Below are 16,788 nucleotides of genomic sequence, written 5' to 3' on the forward strand. Positions count from 1 at the left end.
GGAGGACAGCGACGAATCTGCTGCCGGTGTGGTTTTTCATAATCTGCAAATGAATTTTGGCTCCGCTCTGCCTGATGATTTGCTGAGTTCTGCCTTTGGCCTGGCCTGAGGAAGCTGTGGGGAGGGGCTGCTGTCAGGCGAGGCCCCTCCTTAGCAAGGATTAGACTGCTGTCAGATATCAAAGGTCCTTCCTGACAGCTGCAGCGCTGGCACGTGGGCAGCCCAAACAATGACCGAGACTGTCTGTGCAGAGGGACGCTTGAGGAAAGTGGGTGGCTGGTGGGCTCCAGGCCAGGCAGTGCCCCAAGGGGGACTTGGGGAACCCCCTTCCTGGGGGGTCTGGAGCAACCACTGGGACCCCCAAAAAGTGTGGGCTGCTGTTGCTGAGGAAGGTTCACTGATGGGGCCGCACCAAGATGCTGGCACTGCAGCAAATCTCTCTTCTGTGGCTTTTTGTCCTTGGCAGGCAGGCAGGCAGGCTCTTGCTGGCACAAACAAAGGGAAATTCAACAAAATAGGAACAGTGACAAGTCCAAGCTCGGAGAGGGAAAGAATGTCTTTAGCCTCCCAAGTTTGGGCCGGCTGCTGGATAGCGCTTTGCTACACTCTTTCTCTGCACACATCAAGAGAAGGGGGGGGGGTGTGTGGAGAGAAAAGCTGTTGCTCGTCTGCCTGTCCTTGTCCCTGGGGCTGCCAGGGACACGGCAGGGGAGGAGGGGGCTGTTCCCTGGCAGATGCCAAGCTAGCATTTGCTGGGAGGCCGTGAAACTGGCAGTTCTGCAACACTCACTTGGTGGCTCCAGGCAGACTGGGAAAGCCTGCGTGGTTCTGCAGCTACCTTGATAGTTTGACTCCTAACTGACTCTGGAGAGGACCAGAGCTTTTTTCCCAGCTGGGGTCTTCCAGACCAGGTCCTTGCCTTCGCTCTACAAACTGGCCCCCTTGGGATCCACTCCCAAACATCACTGGTGGGTGGAAGGTGGTTTGCTGAATGTGTCCACTCGCCAGTGTTTCCTTCCCTTGACTGCTTTGCAGATGCTTGAGATGCTGCTATGATTTTACTCTTTCTACTCCCAAATGAAGGGAAGGACTGAGGCTGCATCCTGGAGGCCTGGGAGATCTAGGTGTGTGGTCCCGAATGTCCAGGTGCTGCTCCCACCTGGCAATGGAGTGCACTTGGGTGATCACACCCAGAGTAGAAGGGCATAACACGTCCCGATCAATGGTGCACATACTGACCAGTATGGCAGGAGGGAGGCAGCTGGTTGGGAGGAAATTTTGCAGTAGGACTGGGCTGTCTGCAATCTACAACCTACAGCAGCTATGCAGCTGGGGGACAGGGAATGGGAAAGTGGATCAGGGGAATTTCAGAATTCCCTGGTGCTTGATCTTTAGTGATGCTTTGACCTGAGTTATCTGTAGTGAACTTGCCCAGAATTCCTGGCTGGGTGGGTACAGTGCAAGAGCCAGCAGAAAGTCTGACTCAGATACCAGGTTCAGAGAGAGGCACCAATTGTGCACCCTTTTCACAGGTGCCACACACTGGGTTGACGTTTTCATTGCACTGTCTTCTGTGACTGAAAGACTGCTTTTCCGGGCAGTCACTAGCAGTTCAGATCCCATTAGTGTGTAAGTAAACTCAGGACTTTTTGCCCCATAGTGCATCCCTTTAGACTTGCCTACATGGAAGTGGATGTGCTATTTCAACGCCCAGTCATCCAGTTTGGAAAGCTCCTCATGGAGCTCCTTGCAATCCCTTTTTGTTCTTGCCAGCCTATTTTGTTTTACTATATGACTTGCCATATGGAAACTTATTTGAAGCCGTACATGATGGAAAATGATAGATAAAAAATACTTAACGATTTGGTGTTTTCAACAAACTGGCTATCTGACTGCTCACTCCTAAATCCGGGTGATTGATAAACAAGTTCAAAAACACAGGTCCCAATACAGATTTTTGGGGCACCCCATTTCTTGCTCCCCTCTATCAGGAAAACTGCAATTTTACTCTTTTTCTTTTGCTTCCTGTTTCTTAACCAGTTTCTGATCCATAAGAGGATCTTATTCCATAACTGCTTGGGAATATTTGGCGAGGGACTTTGATCAAATGCTTTTTGAAAGGCTAAGGATGTACTCTCTGCCAAAACACCCTTCTTCATGTGCTTACTGACAAAGGTTAATGAGACTTTTGACTTTCCCTTGCAAACTTCCTTTTTAACCCATCGCCTCATTCTTCAGAAGTTTCCTCTTTTGAAGTCAAATGTGACTGTACTTTCTTGGAAACTGCCCACTTACATCTTTCTCCAAGTCCTCCCTGGTACCACTAAGGATTATGTCCAGGGTCATCTCCTCTCTGGTTGGTTCCTTGACCAGCTGTTCTAGGGCAATAATTTAGGGTACTGTATCTACAGACCTTTTTGTTGTGATACATGAGCCCAGTCTTACTTGAGTGAAATTCGTTCAATTTGCCCATTAGTACACCACTTCCTCCCTGACTTCATTCTCCATCTCCCAGAACACTTGTCAGGAAATTGACAGCATGTCTGTCACCAGTACTAGTCACCCACAGCAGTTCCGTGGAGAAGTCTGCCCATTTAAGTCAATCCAATTCAGGCTTTTTAAACACTGCCTGGCAGGAAGAGGGTCTCTAGGATTTCAGGTGGGGTCTCTCCCAGTCCTATGTGGAAATGTCATTGGGGATTGAACCTGGGACATTCTGCATGCAAATCAGGTGTTCAGCTGTGGCCCTTGGAGATTCATTTCCCTCTTTAGGAACAGCCCTGTTGGGTTAGAACAGAAGCCTACCTAGTTAAGCATCTTCTTCCTCCCAGTGATCAAGTAAATGTTTGTGGGAAGCCTACAAAGCAGGACAGGAGTGCAACAGCTTTCTTCAGCTATTGATGATGGTGATCTGACCTGATGTTGCAAGTTCACGTGGCCTACTAATTTGAGATTTAAAGTATTTATTTGACACATCGAGTGACATGTTCAGGTCACATAAAAAGTAAAGCATAGTCATATTGGTCCATAAGAAAATTAAAAAATAATGTTTAGGCCCACCAAAATACCGCAAAACAGTATGCACTCTTTGTGCCTAATAATGCAATGGCCCCAATTTGGTTTTTGAACTGATGTTCAGGATGCATTATAGCATTGCACACAGAGTTTCCTGCTCTTGGGGGCTTTGTTATTTAATAATAATAATAACACCAAACCAACAGACTCTTTGCATTGGCCTTGGACCACAGTGGAGAGCTTTGGTGCCTCACCTGCCTGAAAGGGGGCTGAAAAACCACATGCCTACATCAATACAGGCTCCCATTTTGCACCCACATCTGGGCATTAAGCATGTGCTAGTTCCGGCCCCAAGACATAGCACTGCCATTCCCTTTCTCCAATATTCAGTCCCTTATTTCCTCCTCCCCCTGTTGTCATTTTCTCTTTGGGATGGGGTCGGTGTCTGTGCTTTGGTGTGGACTGAAGAAACCGTCAAGCGAATTGTTGCTCTCTGCAGAGCAAAGAATGGGGATCTGGAACTAGTGACCTCCTTAAGGACTTCCCCCGCCTCCACCGCCCTAAACACACACATTTTCTAGGGAGCTCCTCCACACACCACCGGGTGCAGCAGCAGCAGCCAGCCCTTTCATACAAAGATCACAGTGTCAGATTTTCCAAGATACTCCATGTTTCCTGCCTGAATCACTTTCTTTCCCACCCCCCTGCCCGCCCAGACCCTGGAAAAAGAATCCCATTAAAAATATTTTAAAAATTAATAGCCCCGAGGACTCCCCTGGGCAGAGAGAGGAAAATAGCTGAGCTACTTCTCTCCATGACTGAGTCAATCCCAGCCACACACACACACAAATGCTTTCGCAAGGCGTGGGCCGAAGCCTGTTGTGCCTGGCTGGAGAGAGCGAGCAGACTGCAGACACAGATGTGCTCTTATAGATGCCTCCCGCCTCTCCTCCCCCCCCCCATTGTGCTGCTAAACTGTGATCTCACATGTGGGAGGGACAGCAGCAGCAGCAGCGAGAAGCCGAAGCAGCCCATCACCCTTCAAAGGACCCTGCAGTTGCCCTATATTTTCCATGCTAGTAAATCCCACCAAGGCTGCCCTAGTTCAAAGCACATCATTGCCATGTCCCTTGAAAGCTCATCCCAAATCGCAGCTCAGGAGGCTGAGGTGCACCCTGACCAAAAATAGGATCCTGGCAGGGGGCAGAAACTCCCAGGGGCCGATGCACTCAGAGTTTTGAAGGCAGGGGGCTTGGGGTTTCACTCTGGCCCTTTTTAGTCATAGCTGGGGTACAACCTGGCCTGCCTTTGGATCTCTCCTGTCCCTTTGTCCAACCTGGGGGTGGGAGGGAGATGCTTTCTAACCGACAGCAGCCTCCACCAATGAGGTCGTTACTCCATTTTGAGGAAAGGCTGGGCCCAGTCCATGCAGCAGCGGGGAGACCTTGTGCCAAGAATTTCCTCCTGGAGAGACAACTGGTGGCTTGTGCTACTACTAGCCTGCGGACTCTTGCTTTTCAGGGGTGATTTGGCTTCAGTTTCTGCTGGTTTGTCCAAGGCGCTGGGCTTCTCCAGTTCTTCTTTTAAGGTACCTTCTCTTTCTCCCAAGCACTGTTTCTTTTTTATTTATGCCACCACCGACATTAGGCACCATCTTCAGCAGGTTTCCAGAGAGGCTTAAAAAGGTAAAGGGACCCCTGACCATTAGGTCCAGTCGTGACCGACTCTGGGGTTGAGGCGCTCATCTTGCTTTATTGGCCAAGGGAGCCGGCGTACAGCTTCCAGGTCATGTGGCCAGCATGACTAAGCCGCTTCTGGCGAACCAGAGCAGCACACGGAAACGCCGTTTACCTTCCTGCCGGAGCGGTACCTATTTATCTACTTGCACTTTGATGTGCTTTCGAACAGCTAGGTGGGCAGGAGCAGGGACCGAGCAACGGGAGCTCACCCTGTCATGAGGATTCGAACCGCGGACCTTCTGATCGGCAAGTCCTAGGCTCTGTGGTTTAACCCATAGCGCCACCCGCTGAAAAAACTTAAAAAGCACACCTATGTAAACCAAGCTTTAAAACATGGCCATACCAAAGAGCAGTTTCAAGCAGCCAGCTGAGTTTTCAACGGACCAAGCAGTATAAAAGCCAGGGCAAGTGAAAAGAGGTCTGGCATTGGGGCAGGCACCAGGTGAGCATCCATGGGGGAGCCTGCTGCCCCACTCCTTTCGTGCCCCAGAGTGGTCACCTTGTGAAGGTTTGACCTTTCCAGTGAAGGGAAGAGGTGGCTGCTTTGCTTTCTGTGTCTGTCAACTTTTTCTCCTGCCCCTCTTTCAGGGCTCAGTGCATCTCACTCTCATTTTCACTTCACAATGGCCCTGCAAGGGAGCTTAAGGTGCACGATAAGAGCAAGCCTCTCCCATAGGTGTCTGATGTCTGCTGCACCCACACTGTCTCTCGGGGAGCTTGTGAGCTAGCTGTGCAGGCACACTACCCTTGAGACAACAAAACTGATTTGGGGGGGGGGGCATTCATTAAATCACACTCCTTGATCAGCTGAATCTGGAGGAAGTTACAGTGAAAATACTACAATTTAAGCAGCCTGGCGTCATTCGGCGGCACAGATGCGGGTGGGCAAGGTCCACACTGCAGGGGGTCATTTCTCTCCCCCCCCCCCCAAGAAAAGAGGGCATTCAAAATAATGCTGCGATGCTCTTGTATTTGGCAGCCGCCTGCAAAGGAGAGTCCAAAATTGTGTAGAGCCTAAATGGGGAAACAAAAAGGGTTTTTTTTTGGGGGGGGGAGGTGTCTGGCGCTGTTTTTTCGCCTAGAGCCCGCTTCTTTCAAAGGGATGTTGAAACAGTTTAAGGACCCACCAGGACAGAATTTATTGGCGGAATAAAAGCGGGTGAGAGCGGCGCCTTTCCGCAGCTCTGAACTGGTCACGGTTCCGGTTTTCTCTCGGCCACCTTTCCCAACAAGCCTGCAAGGCAGGCCAGTGTCATGGCTGCCACACACCCCACCCCACCCCCCCAGCCGGAGCTGAGTCGAGCGAAAGGGCTGCTGCTACTAGCGAGTCCTCCGGGTGGGGGCGGCCCCCGAGCCCCAGCCTCGACGGGCAGTCTCTGTCCCTACCAACCTGCGCGAAGTAAAGCCCGGCCAGCCGCCTCGTGGCCAGACGAGGGCGCAGCCCTTCTGCCGTCCAGGCGCTGCTCCGGGGGAAGCGCCGGTGGCGACCCCGGCCCTGCAGAACAAGGGCCTTCGCCGCAATCCACCCCCCAACTCCAGGGGTCCCGTCGCTGCGCCCCTTCTTCCTGCCGAGACCGCCCCCCCCCCGAGGTCCGCCTCAGCGGCACCCTCTCCCCGGTCTCCCCTGCCCGGCTGCGCGACGGAAGCAGGGGAGGAGCCGCCCCCTGAATAGACCCCGCCAGCTGGGGCCGGGCTTGGCACCGCGAAAGGCGCGGCCAGACCGGGATCGGGCGCTCCGCACTGAGGAGGCGGCGGCGGCGGCGGCGGCGGCACGACGGGGGCAGGTGAGTGCGCCGGGGGCGGGGGCGCGTCCTCCTCGCCGCGGTGCCTTCCAAGGGAGAGAAGGCGGCGGCCGCCCGGGCCTCGGCGGGCTTGCAACAGGCGCTCCAGCCGCAGGCGCTATTTTTAGGAGTCCCCAAAGTGGCGCCGGCGGCTGGACCTGGCCGGGCGCAGATGCCGGTCCCCTCCCCCGGCGCAGAGAAGCTGGGCGGGCCCAGGGAAGCGAGGCAGGCTGGGGCCCGCAATCCGGTTCCGAGTCGGCTCGGCTCGCCTTGCGCGCCTCCCCTCTGCCCTTTCCCCGAGGGACGGCTTCTGATCCTGCGCCAGGCCTGGCGGCCCGTGCGCTCTTTGCCGCCTCCGCTGCCCACAGGAGACGTGGCACCCGACGGGGGGGGGGGGACGCATCACATGGTCTTGGAAGCGACCAGGGGGTTTGCCTGGGCCGCGTGGCCCTCAGGCCTTCCCTGGACGAGTCCATCCGCCTCCCTCTCTTATGCCCCCCCCCCATGCTTGGGTAGTTATGCCACCGGCCAGTGGGCGGCGCGCTGGCTAAGAGGAGCAGGTTGCGCTCAGAGTGTGGCTTCTGTTGAGGGGTCTTTGAGAATTGAGGGAGCAAGGTCCGGAAGGTCAGCCAAAAGGGCAGGGGGCTGCCACGGGGTGTGGGGGTGGGCGGGAATGATGCTTGCAGCCCACCTGCACCCTGGATGGCTGGGATCGATTCCCTGGTTTGGATGTTTGCAGCTGCTGGCTGACTTGCGCCAAACATCAGTTTTCCTTAGTTGCATAGCTCTTCAGGGCTATGTGGTCCTGTGCTGGGGATCCACTCAGCCCTATACAGTCGTACCTCATGTTAAGTACTTAATTTGTTCCAGAGGTCCGTTCTTAACCTGAAACTGTTCTTAACCTGAAGCACCACTTTAGCTAATGGGGCCTCCTGCTGCTGCCGCGCCGCCAGAGCACAATTTCTGTTCTTATCCTGAAGCAAAGTTCTTAACCTGAACCACTATTTCTGGGTTAGCGGAGTGTGTAACCTGAAGCGTATTTAACCAGAGGTACCACTGTAACATTGGTCAGACTTGAACGTTAGACGGTGAGCCTGTTAGGACCAGAAGATGAACAACAGGTCATGCAAGCCACTGTTTTCAGCCGCAGTTTATCCTTAAAAAGGAACGTCAGTGGTCTACCTTACACGGTTGTTGTGAGCAAGGTGGAGGCCGTGATTTATTGCTGCATAGTTGAACTGCTATAGACATTATAATGAGAAGGGTCCATATGTGCCTTTCCCAGGCAGCCATCGGGATCAGAAGTCCAGATGGGGAGCAGCTCAGCCGTGGGTGATTTATCTCTGAGATCCCAGCACAAAGGCCCAGCGATGCTGCCGAGGAGGGAGGGGAGCAGAGAGATTTACAGAGCAGATTGTTTGAGGGGGGGGGGGATTTGACATGTGGCAGTTCTGGTGCTCCAATGCACCAGAGCTTGGTGGGGCACAAAGCCCTGGGGACGACTGCCCCTTCCCTCCCCCTCCTTGGCTGTGTTCCACATGCTGAGCCTTGTATAGGGATGGCAGAGAGGCAGAGACTGCCCCCCTCCCTCCTCTGCAGGACAGCCACCTGTTCTTTCGCTGGCTCCTGCTTTTACGTACTTCCGCTTCTTCCCAGGGTTCAGGCAGGACAGAGGACAGAATGGTTTCCTCTCCTCTCTCCCTCCCTCTCCCCAGAGTGATCTTTCCTGCCTCCTGACTGGTATGAAGTGTTTGGGGACTCAGGGAAAGGTGGGATGGGAACTCTGAATTTGTACATGTCTGTGTTGCCCGTATAACTTAAGTCATTTGGGCGGCCCAGTGGAAGAGATGCTTAATCTGACCCCCTGGGAAAGTAGCTTGCCCACAAGTCCTCCTTTCATCCTGCCTAAAGGATGCTTCCCCGGGCCTTTCCTTGAGAGGAGACATATTGTGTCGCACGCACAGAGCTGCAAGATTCATTGCTGCGTTGTAAGATAAGCCTGGCAGCTCCCCTCTGGAGCTGTGGGGGTGGCTGGTCAAGTTGTCCTTTTTGAGGCTGTGCAGAAGCACCAGTTTTGTCCCTGGGGGAGAAACATGCAGGGATTGAGCAGCAATTTTCGCTTCTCCAGAATTCTGCCTAGTAACGTGATCCATAACATCGAGTTTATTCGCCAGCTCCTCCAAAATGCCCTATATTCCATTACCAACCACCAAAGCCCTCCTGCACTCTATAGACAAAATAATAAAAAGACACACAAATCAGACATTAGCGATGGCTGCATTCAGAAACCAGTTGGAGAACATTTCAACATACTGACCTTTACGGTGGCCGTCCTTGGAGAAAAATGCTCTGTTCCTCCAACATTTTCGTTCTTTACGTGTGTGTGGGTAATTCTAACTTTTTTTGTTTAGATAAGAGGTGACACGATAGAAGTATATAAACTAATGCATGGAGAAGGTGGAGAGAGAAAAGTTTTTATTCCTCTCTCAACGCTCAGACTCATGGCAGGGATTGTCGACAACCTAAGTGGCTTTAAAAGAGCCTTAGGCAAATTCATGGAGGATAGCCCTAAATATGGCTAGTAGCCATTGTGGCTATGCTCTGCGTCTCCAGTAGGGGGCAGTGATGCTTCTGAACACTCCCCCGCTCCCCATGTGGCAAGGAGCAGATATTAGGGTTGTGTGGTTCAGACTCCTGGGATTAGCTAAACATGCGATCCCATTAAGAAGGAGGTGGGATGATTGTGATGTTTGCACATTTGATCTTGGGAGCCATGTGACTGCACCTGATTGACAGAAAGCAGCAGCTGCACCCCAGAGGAAGTGCAACCTGCCTGGAAGGTGCTCCTGGCTAGAGCTCACGGCTGTCTTTGCATCCAGTCCTGCCAGGGGAAGGGTTGGTCAGGGTTACTATGGAGCACCCAAAGGCTCCGTTTTTAGTAACCTTCAATTTCCTTGGTTTGTTTTAAAAATGGCCAGGAACGTGCTTGCCAACATGGCAGTTTCTGAAATCCAGGAATGTGTGTGTGTGTGTGTGTGTGTGTGTGTGTTTGTGTATCTTCTCTGGGTGGTGTGGACCTGCCCTGGCCAGGTTCTGGTGAGTCCGGAGGGATTTGACTCTGGCATTTGGGGAGCTCAAGACCAGACCAGAATTAGTTGTGGGTTTTTCTCCTTGTGGCCGGGAAGCCGGCAGCCGCCACTGCAGAAGGAGCAGCTGCTGGTGCCAGTTTTTCCCCTGTCCCATTTCCCAAAAGAAGCTGCTTCTACCGCCTGCTTTGCTGCATGATCAAGGGGTCCAGAAGGGGGCTGGGAATTTCTGGTGAAAGCCAGGGGGTCTGCATTGGGGCGGGATGTCAGCCGAGCCACCCAACCTTTGCATAAGTAAGATAAAGAAATGCCCTTCCTGGCTCTCTCTCTCTGGACAGGTTCCAATCCCTCCTTAGAAGCAGGGTGGCCTCTGTGGCAGGTGCTGGGTGGGCAAAGTCGGCGCCTCTGCAAGTGCACCGGTGGTGTCAGGAGGAGTGCGCAGGAGGGGGTGTGGCGGGCCTCTTCTTCTCCACACCTTGCTCTCCGCAAACGCTGCCTCACATTCCACAGCAGCGCTCCAGGCAGGAGCTGGCTTGTCGGCCAGCCAGGGAGCTGGAATCCTGCCCCTGCAGGCACAGAATCCTGCTGCTCCGCCTCTGCGCACAACCCCCCCCCCCGCCACACCTTTTGTGTGCACAAGGCAGCTTGTCATTGCCCTGTCATTCACAGAGCTGCTCACAGACTTGGACAGCTGGGCTGGAGTGGGAGTGCAAGGCTGGGCCCCCGCAGCATTCACAGTGGAAACTGTTGCTGCTATTATTTAACCTCAGCATCTGAACCCCGTCAGCAGGTTGCGGCTCTTAGGGTGGCCTCATTTGGCCTCCTGCAGGCCAGGCTGGTCTTGTCCTATTCCTTTAACTCGGGGTGGGTCACAGTTGTGGACTGCCAAATGTTGCTAGACTGGAGCTGCCATAATCCCTGGGCATTGGCTGTGCTGGCTGAGGGCTGGTGGGAGCTGGGAGTCCCGACAGCATCTCAAGAGCCACAGATGCACCCCCAACTCCTGGTTTAACTCTTCCCAGTAGCTATTTCTGCGTTTCGTGGCCTTTGCTGTTCCTTTTCTGCCCACAGCTTGTTGCCATGTAACATCTGGCACCCACCTGATCACTTTTTGACATGCTTCCAAGATCCTATTTTATGCGTTGCACCAACTCCATTAAAAGGGACCCAGCTGGACTCTCCCTTGTGACGCTGTCCTGGGAAAGTGACAATGGGCTGTCTTGGTACTGGGCCCTTTGCAGGGTCAGTCATATCTGAACCCCAGCCGTTTGGAAGAGGCCCCAAGGCAGTGTAATCCTTTTTGCAACCCCTGTGGGACGTGGGTTCAAAGCGCAGGGAGAGGGGACCCCAAAGTATGTTTTAATAGGGTTGATTTCCTGCTCAGTCTGTGAGATCACTGTGAATCTTCCCCCTCCCCATCAGTCCTCTCATTTTCTTTCAGGGTGTATGATCTGCCTGGGCCAGTCGACCTTCCTTCGGTTCAACCACCCGGCTGAGGCGAAGTGGATGAAAAGCATGATTCCCAGCGTGGGGCGAAGCCCTGCACCCCAGCATGGGCTCACAGCAGGTAGGAGAATTTCAAGGGCGAGGTTTAAGTGGGCTTCTGGGAGCTACAGCACAGCACCCCCATCCTTGCAGTCACTTGGAATAGCCACATGACCCTTTGCCCCTGATGTTCCCTTGACCTTCATAACCATGGGGTTGTTGGGGGTTGAGTACCCCCAGCTCCCTGTCTAGGGACATTATGTCTGGGGTGGGGGAACCTCTGCTGTTGTGCTGTGGTTTGGAATTCCTTCAGCTCCCTGCAAAATGTGAAATGTGAGGCCCTTCTGTGATTGCCTCCTCCATGAGAGATCTGGAGGAGAACATGAGAACGGGCCTTTTCTGCAGTAGCCCCCTGTCTGTGGAATGTTTCCCCCCGGGAAGTTCACCTGGTGTCTTCCTTACACAACATTAGGCACATGTCAAAAACATTGCCTTGGCCGATTGACATCCAATGCCCTTTTAAAATGTGTTGAGGAGGGTGGCGGTATTGGGTTGTTTTCGTTTTTAATATGAATTTTGTGTTTTTATGTCGTGAGCTTATGTTGCAACCACCCTGAGACCTGTGGGTATAGAAATTTAATATGCAAATTTATACAAATTTAATTAATGATGATGATGTCACTGCTGCCAATGCAGAACTTGGTGGCTTGAGTCCAGAGAATTTGATAAACCTTGATTTCAGGGGGAAAGTTTCCTGTCCGCAGAAGTTGAGCATGGCTCCTAGGCAACATGTGTGGGGTTAGGGAGCTGCAGTAGTTGCAGGAGCAGTGGGGTGGGAGCAGGAGCAGTGGAGGGGCAAGAGATCCCCCAGCCCACCTTCCCTTTTCTCTCCACAGAGGCCCAGAGCCTTCTGAACGGCAACCAAGATACGGCGAAGGCTTCCCGGCACAGCCACAGTGCCCTGGTCAGCTCCATCGAGCGGGACTTGCAGGACATCATGGACTCCCTGGTGCTGGAGGAGGAAGGCAGCACTCCCAGGCAGCTCCCCAGCAGCCGCGGCAACGCTCCGTCACCAGACTCCTCCGTCGTGAATGGCAGGGGTGGGCGCTACCTGCTGTCGCCTCCCCAGAGCCCTGGCGCCATGTCTGTGGGATCCAGCTACGAAAACACCTCCCCGCCCTTCTCTCCCCTCTCCTCTCCCGCAAGCAGCAGCAGCTGCGCCAGCCACTCGCCTGGCACCCAGGACCAGGGCCCTACCCTGCCTCCGGTGGTGCCCGTTCGCTCCTCTAGTTTCAACCACACCATGCTGACTCCTCACGGCGGGGCCAGCCTGGACCTGCCGAGCAGCACCGGAGGCCCGAACCCAGCCCGGGGGCCGGGGAGCCCACGGACAGCTCGGAGGGCCACACAGGAGAGTCCCCGGAGCCCCACACCCAGCCGCAGGGCCCGGCCCTCGGGGGAGAACCCCCGCCCGGGCCCACGCAGCTCCCCTCCACCTGCATTGCCCGCCGGCCTGAGCGAGAGCCTGCCGGGCAGCCCTCGGGTACAGCCACCCACCAGCCCACGCCTGGCCCCCAAATTCCAGTCGCCCTCCACCCCACGGACCAAGGCCACGGCTCTGCAGGAGAGGCCTCCCAGCCCTTTCCGGGAAGCGCGGGACACGCCTGCTGGCACCTCCCGCCAAGGGCTGGGGAAAGGCTTCCTGCCAGCTGAGCCTGCCGGGTTTGTGCCTCTCAGCCAGTCGAGCCGGGCCCTGCAGCCCCCTGAGAGCCCCCGACTCAGCCGGCGGCCTCTGGAGAGCATGCGGGAGCTGCCTCCTCTCAGCCCCGCCTTGTCCCGCCGGGCAGTGTCGCCAGCCCCTCACGGCGGCCCCCCAGTGCAGGCCAAGGCCGGCGAGGCCCCCTGTGGCTGGCGGAGGGAGCCCATTGAGGACCTTATGTCTGCCTCTTTCTCCTGCCTGCGGGGACGCAGCCCCTCGCCCACCCTGCTGGCCAGGGAGCCTGGCCAACGCAAGCCCAGCTACGCAACCGGCCTGAGCCCCGCCTACAGCCTGGGCTCCCTGACCTCGGCCTCGCCGCGCCAGAGCCCCCGCCTGCACCGGAAGTTGTCTGGGGGGCTGGAGCTGACGCCGGGGCCCCTGCGGGAGCGCAAGCACAGCATCTCGGAGCTCAGCGGCGACGAGGGGGAGCTGAGGGAATACCATCGCTGGCAGCGCCAGGAGCGGCTCCGGGAACAGGAGATGGAGCGGCTGGTGAGTGGGGCACCTGCTCAGGCAGCGGGCACAAGGACCTCTGTAATGACGGGGTGCCTTTGAGGTGGGTGGGCTGCAGTGTTAGAAATTAGCCAGGCACCAGGCGTGTTTTGCGACTTGCGCAGGACCTTTTGCAACCAGGTGGAGATCTCCAGACATCTGGAGAGGTCAGACTGACATCACCAACTGTCTGACCTCTCCAGCCTTCTTGAGCAGCTAGGCAGAAGAGCTTGTAAACTGCATTTCTATTCCACTTTTTTTCTCTAAGGAGTGCATGGTTCACGACCCCCCTCAGTTAATTCCTACAACAACCCTGTGAGGTAGGTTAAGAGGCTGTGACTGACTCCAGGATCACCCAGTGAGCTTCCTGACTGAGCGGGGATTTGAACCCTGATCTCCCAGGTCCTAGTCTGACACTCTAACCATTAGACCACACTGTCTTCCTACAGTACTTCAGCTAGGGGGCAGCAGAATTAAGTAGGTAAATAAATAAGGGGAAGGCAAAACGAACCTTAAAGAACGAACTGAAGCATTTTTCTTGAAGCTTGAATTTGTTGTATTTGATGTTTTAGTGTGTTGTAAACCGCTTTGAGATTTTTTTCTTTAAAATATAAAGCAGTAGAGAAATGAAATGAAAAATATTAATATTTTTTTCAAAAATCCACCACCGTTGTGGCAGCTGTGACCTTGGTTTAAGGTGCCGTTTGGCGATTAGCTTGTATATATGCGTTTCTAACACTTTAGATGTGGAATGAATGAGGGAATTCTGAGCAGGCCGAAGGAATAACCGTTCCCCAGAGAGAAGGGAAGGTTGGGGGGCTGCCCTGCCAGGAGCGTTAGGAATCTTAAGTGAAATACATGCATTTCCTTGCAGCCAACAACTAGGGGTGCTAATTGTTTGAGGGGGGTGGGGGTGGAAGTCAGTGATATTTCTGGAATTTCCAGCTTCGCACATGCCCAAGCCTTGAGCTGCAGTTACCAAGATGTGTTATCGGGGGGGGGGGGGTGTTATCAAGGGGTGGGCAAAATCAGCCTGTGTGTTGGGCAGGTAGCAAGGTGGTGGCAGAAATAGCTGCGTGGAACAGTTTCTGTACAAAACACGGGGGAGTCAGACCCCTTTGCAAGAGTGTCTGCCTGGGGACGTGAGGCAGGAATGTGTGGGTTGTGGTCCCCTGCAGATGAACAACAAGCTTTCCCCCCAAGGCACACCTGGCTCTGGGATGAGGGGTGAGGTGGAGCTGCGAATGGGGGGAGTCGGCTTGTAACCCCCAGGCCTGAAACGGTGCATTCTCTGGGATTTTCCCATGCGGCGCAGACTGAGCATGCTCCGTTTGGCATTTGTCGCTTTGTTTTATGCTCCGCCTGCCTGGAGTTAACTCTTGCGGTTCCTATCTGGTGATAAGCACCTCCTTACCAATCATTCGGACGTTGCCCATCACAGCCCCAGTGCTCCCCGGGAATGGCACAGGAGGGGCCCCAATGCACTCCGATGAGAGAAAGCATTTTTTCATGCAGAGTGCAGTTAAACTATGGAACTCCCTCCCCCAGGAGGCAATGATAGTCTTTAAAAGAGGATTAGACAAATTCGTGGTTACGAATGGCTACTAGCCATGATGGCTGTGCTCTGCCACCACAGCTGGAATAAGCAGTGCTTCTGAATGCCAGTTTCTGGAAACGGCAGAAGGGAAGAGTGCGCTCTTGTGTTTGAATCCTGCTTGCAGATTCGCAGGCATCTGGTTGGCCACTGTGAGAACCGGATACTCCATTGGCTGGATCCAGCAAGGCTCTTCTTACGTCCTTAACTGTTGACTCTGGGCAGTCCCTGGCAGAGCTAACACCAGGGTGGGGTGCTTTGTGTGCCTGCCCAGCCTCTGAGCCCAGCTGCACCACACAGCTCCTAGCCAGAGTAACTCTGCAGCCTTTTTGCCCAGCTGGGTCTGGGTCTCAGGACTGGCTGTGTGTCTGCCTGGCTCAGACTGGTGGAGCGTGCCACCTTGGGCTGCTGTGCCAGTCCCCAGCTACACCCTGCAGGCTGCCTGTTGTCTCGCCAGTGGCTGGGCACTGACTCACAACTGCTTGTTTGCACAGCTTGTGTGATTCACAGAGGAGAAATAAGCTGGTGGGGAGGTGGGGGGGGAGAGGCTGTTGCTGCTGTGCCTGCACCCTGCCATTAGCCTGGTCACGTGCCGGGGTAAGCGGGGAGCGTCTTTTTCGGTTCTCGACTTTGTTGTCGGAGGCTGGAGGTGTTTGTGTTCCTTGCCTGTGAAAGGCCTGGAGGGATGTGTCTGTGAGATGAGAGTCACTCCGGACTTCACTGTGAGTACCGTAAGCCTTTGTGCATGTTGCACGCTGCTCGCCTCTCCATCCCACTTGGCACTCTGCACAGCCGAAGCAGCGGCAGGGGTGGGGATTGATTGGGGGCTGTTCTCCCAGGACAGAATTTGCTTTGATCTCTTGTAGAAGTTGGGGGGGGGGCTGGGAGAGGTGAGTGTTGGGGGTTGCCCACGAAAGCCTGCTCTAGTCCTGATGAAGCTTAGCTTGGCACAGGATCCTGGGCTACATACAAGCTAAAATAGGGGTGCTCTCCTTAGACTTGGATTTCACTATGACATGGAGGGAAAGTGGCAGAGCTTCTCCTTGGCAGTTTCTGGCGCTTGCCTGGTTTCCTTCAGCCTCTCTTTCTCCTCCCCCCCTTGCCCCCACCTGCAACGCCTCTTCTGTCCTTCATTGGTTAGCAGCTGACCTGGACACCTGTGCAGGAGTGAAAAGGTGCATAGGCAAGTGAGGCCCTTCTCCCAGTGGGATGGGTGAGGTCCAAGGGTGCCAAGTTCCTCCTTCCTGCTGGCGGCTGGCTTCTCTCTGCCAGCTCTAAAGGGCACCTGTTGTAGCCCAGTTGAGGTGGCCCAGCCTTGAGTCAAGGTGTATCAGGCTCCTCAAGGCGACATACTCTGAAAGCACACCTGTCGAGCCTTCAGAACCCTATGATGTGGCTCCTTGCACCAGAGCAGGAGAAAGGCTTTCTTTCCCCAGGGCAGCTGCTGCCATTGTACAGGCAGCTCCGTACGGAAGTTTGCTGAGCCCTCCCTGCTCTGACCATCTTCCTGCCTGGGGAGGCTCTTTTAATTTCCTTGGACTCCTGTTTTAGGTAGCTGCTGGCTTTACTGTTTCATTCACCGAATCAGATGTTTGTTTGCTTGCTTGAAAGTATTTTATATACCTTCAGTCCGCACCATATAGCAGGACAGTATACAATTTTATGGGATGTGGATGGCGCTGTGGTCTAAACCACTGAGCCTAGGGCTTGCCAGTTAGAAGGTCGGCGGTTCGAATCCCCGCGACGGGGTGAGCTCCCATTGCTCGGTCCCTGCTCCTGCCAACATAGCAGTTCGAAAGCACGTCAAAGTGCAAGTAGATAAATAGGTACCGCTCCA

General features: G+C 54.5%; 1 protein-coding gene across 18 annotated transcripts in view; it reads left to right on the forward strand.

Moving 5' to 3' along the window:
• PHLDB1 (pleckstrin homology like domain family B member 1) overlaps positions 1 to 16,788 on the forward strand; it is a 43,610-nt gene that overhangs the window by 7,041 nt on the left and 19,781 nt on the right. For 17 of the 18 annotated variants that reach the window (XM_077919412.1, XM_077919414.1, XM_077919416.1 and 14 more), the window contains exons 5-6: positions 11,063 to 11,188; positions 12,003 to 13,357. In XM_077919412.1, coding sequence (XP_077775538.1) covers positions 11,063 to 11,188; positions 12,003 to 13,357 — 1,481 coding nt within the window. Of the gene's footprint in view, positions 1 to 6,183; positions 6,539 to 11,062; positions 11,189 to 12,002; positions 13,358 to 16,788 lie in introns of those variants that run through there. The other variant, XM_077919423.1, reaches the window with a different exon arrangement.

This window comes from Podarcis muralis, chromosome 15, assembly GCF_964188315.1.
Source record: "Podarcis muralis chromosome 15, rPodMur119.hap1.1, whole genome shotgun sequence".
Taxonomy (NCBI): domain Eukaryota; kingdom Metazoa; phylum Chordata; class Lepidosauria; order Squamata; family Lacertidae; genus Podarcis; species Podarcis muralis.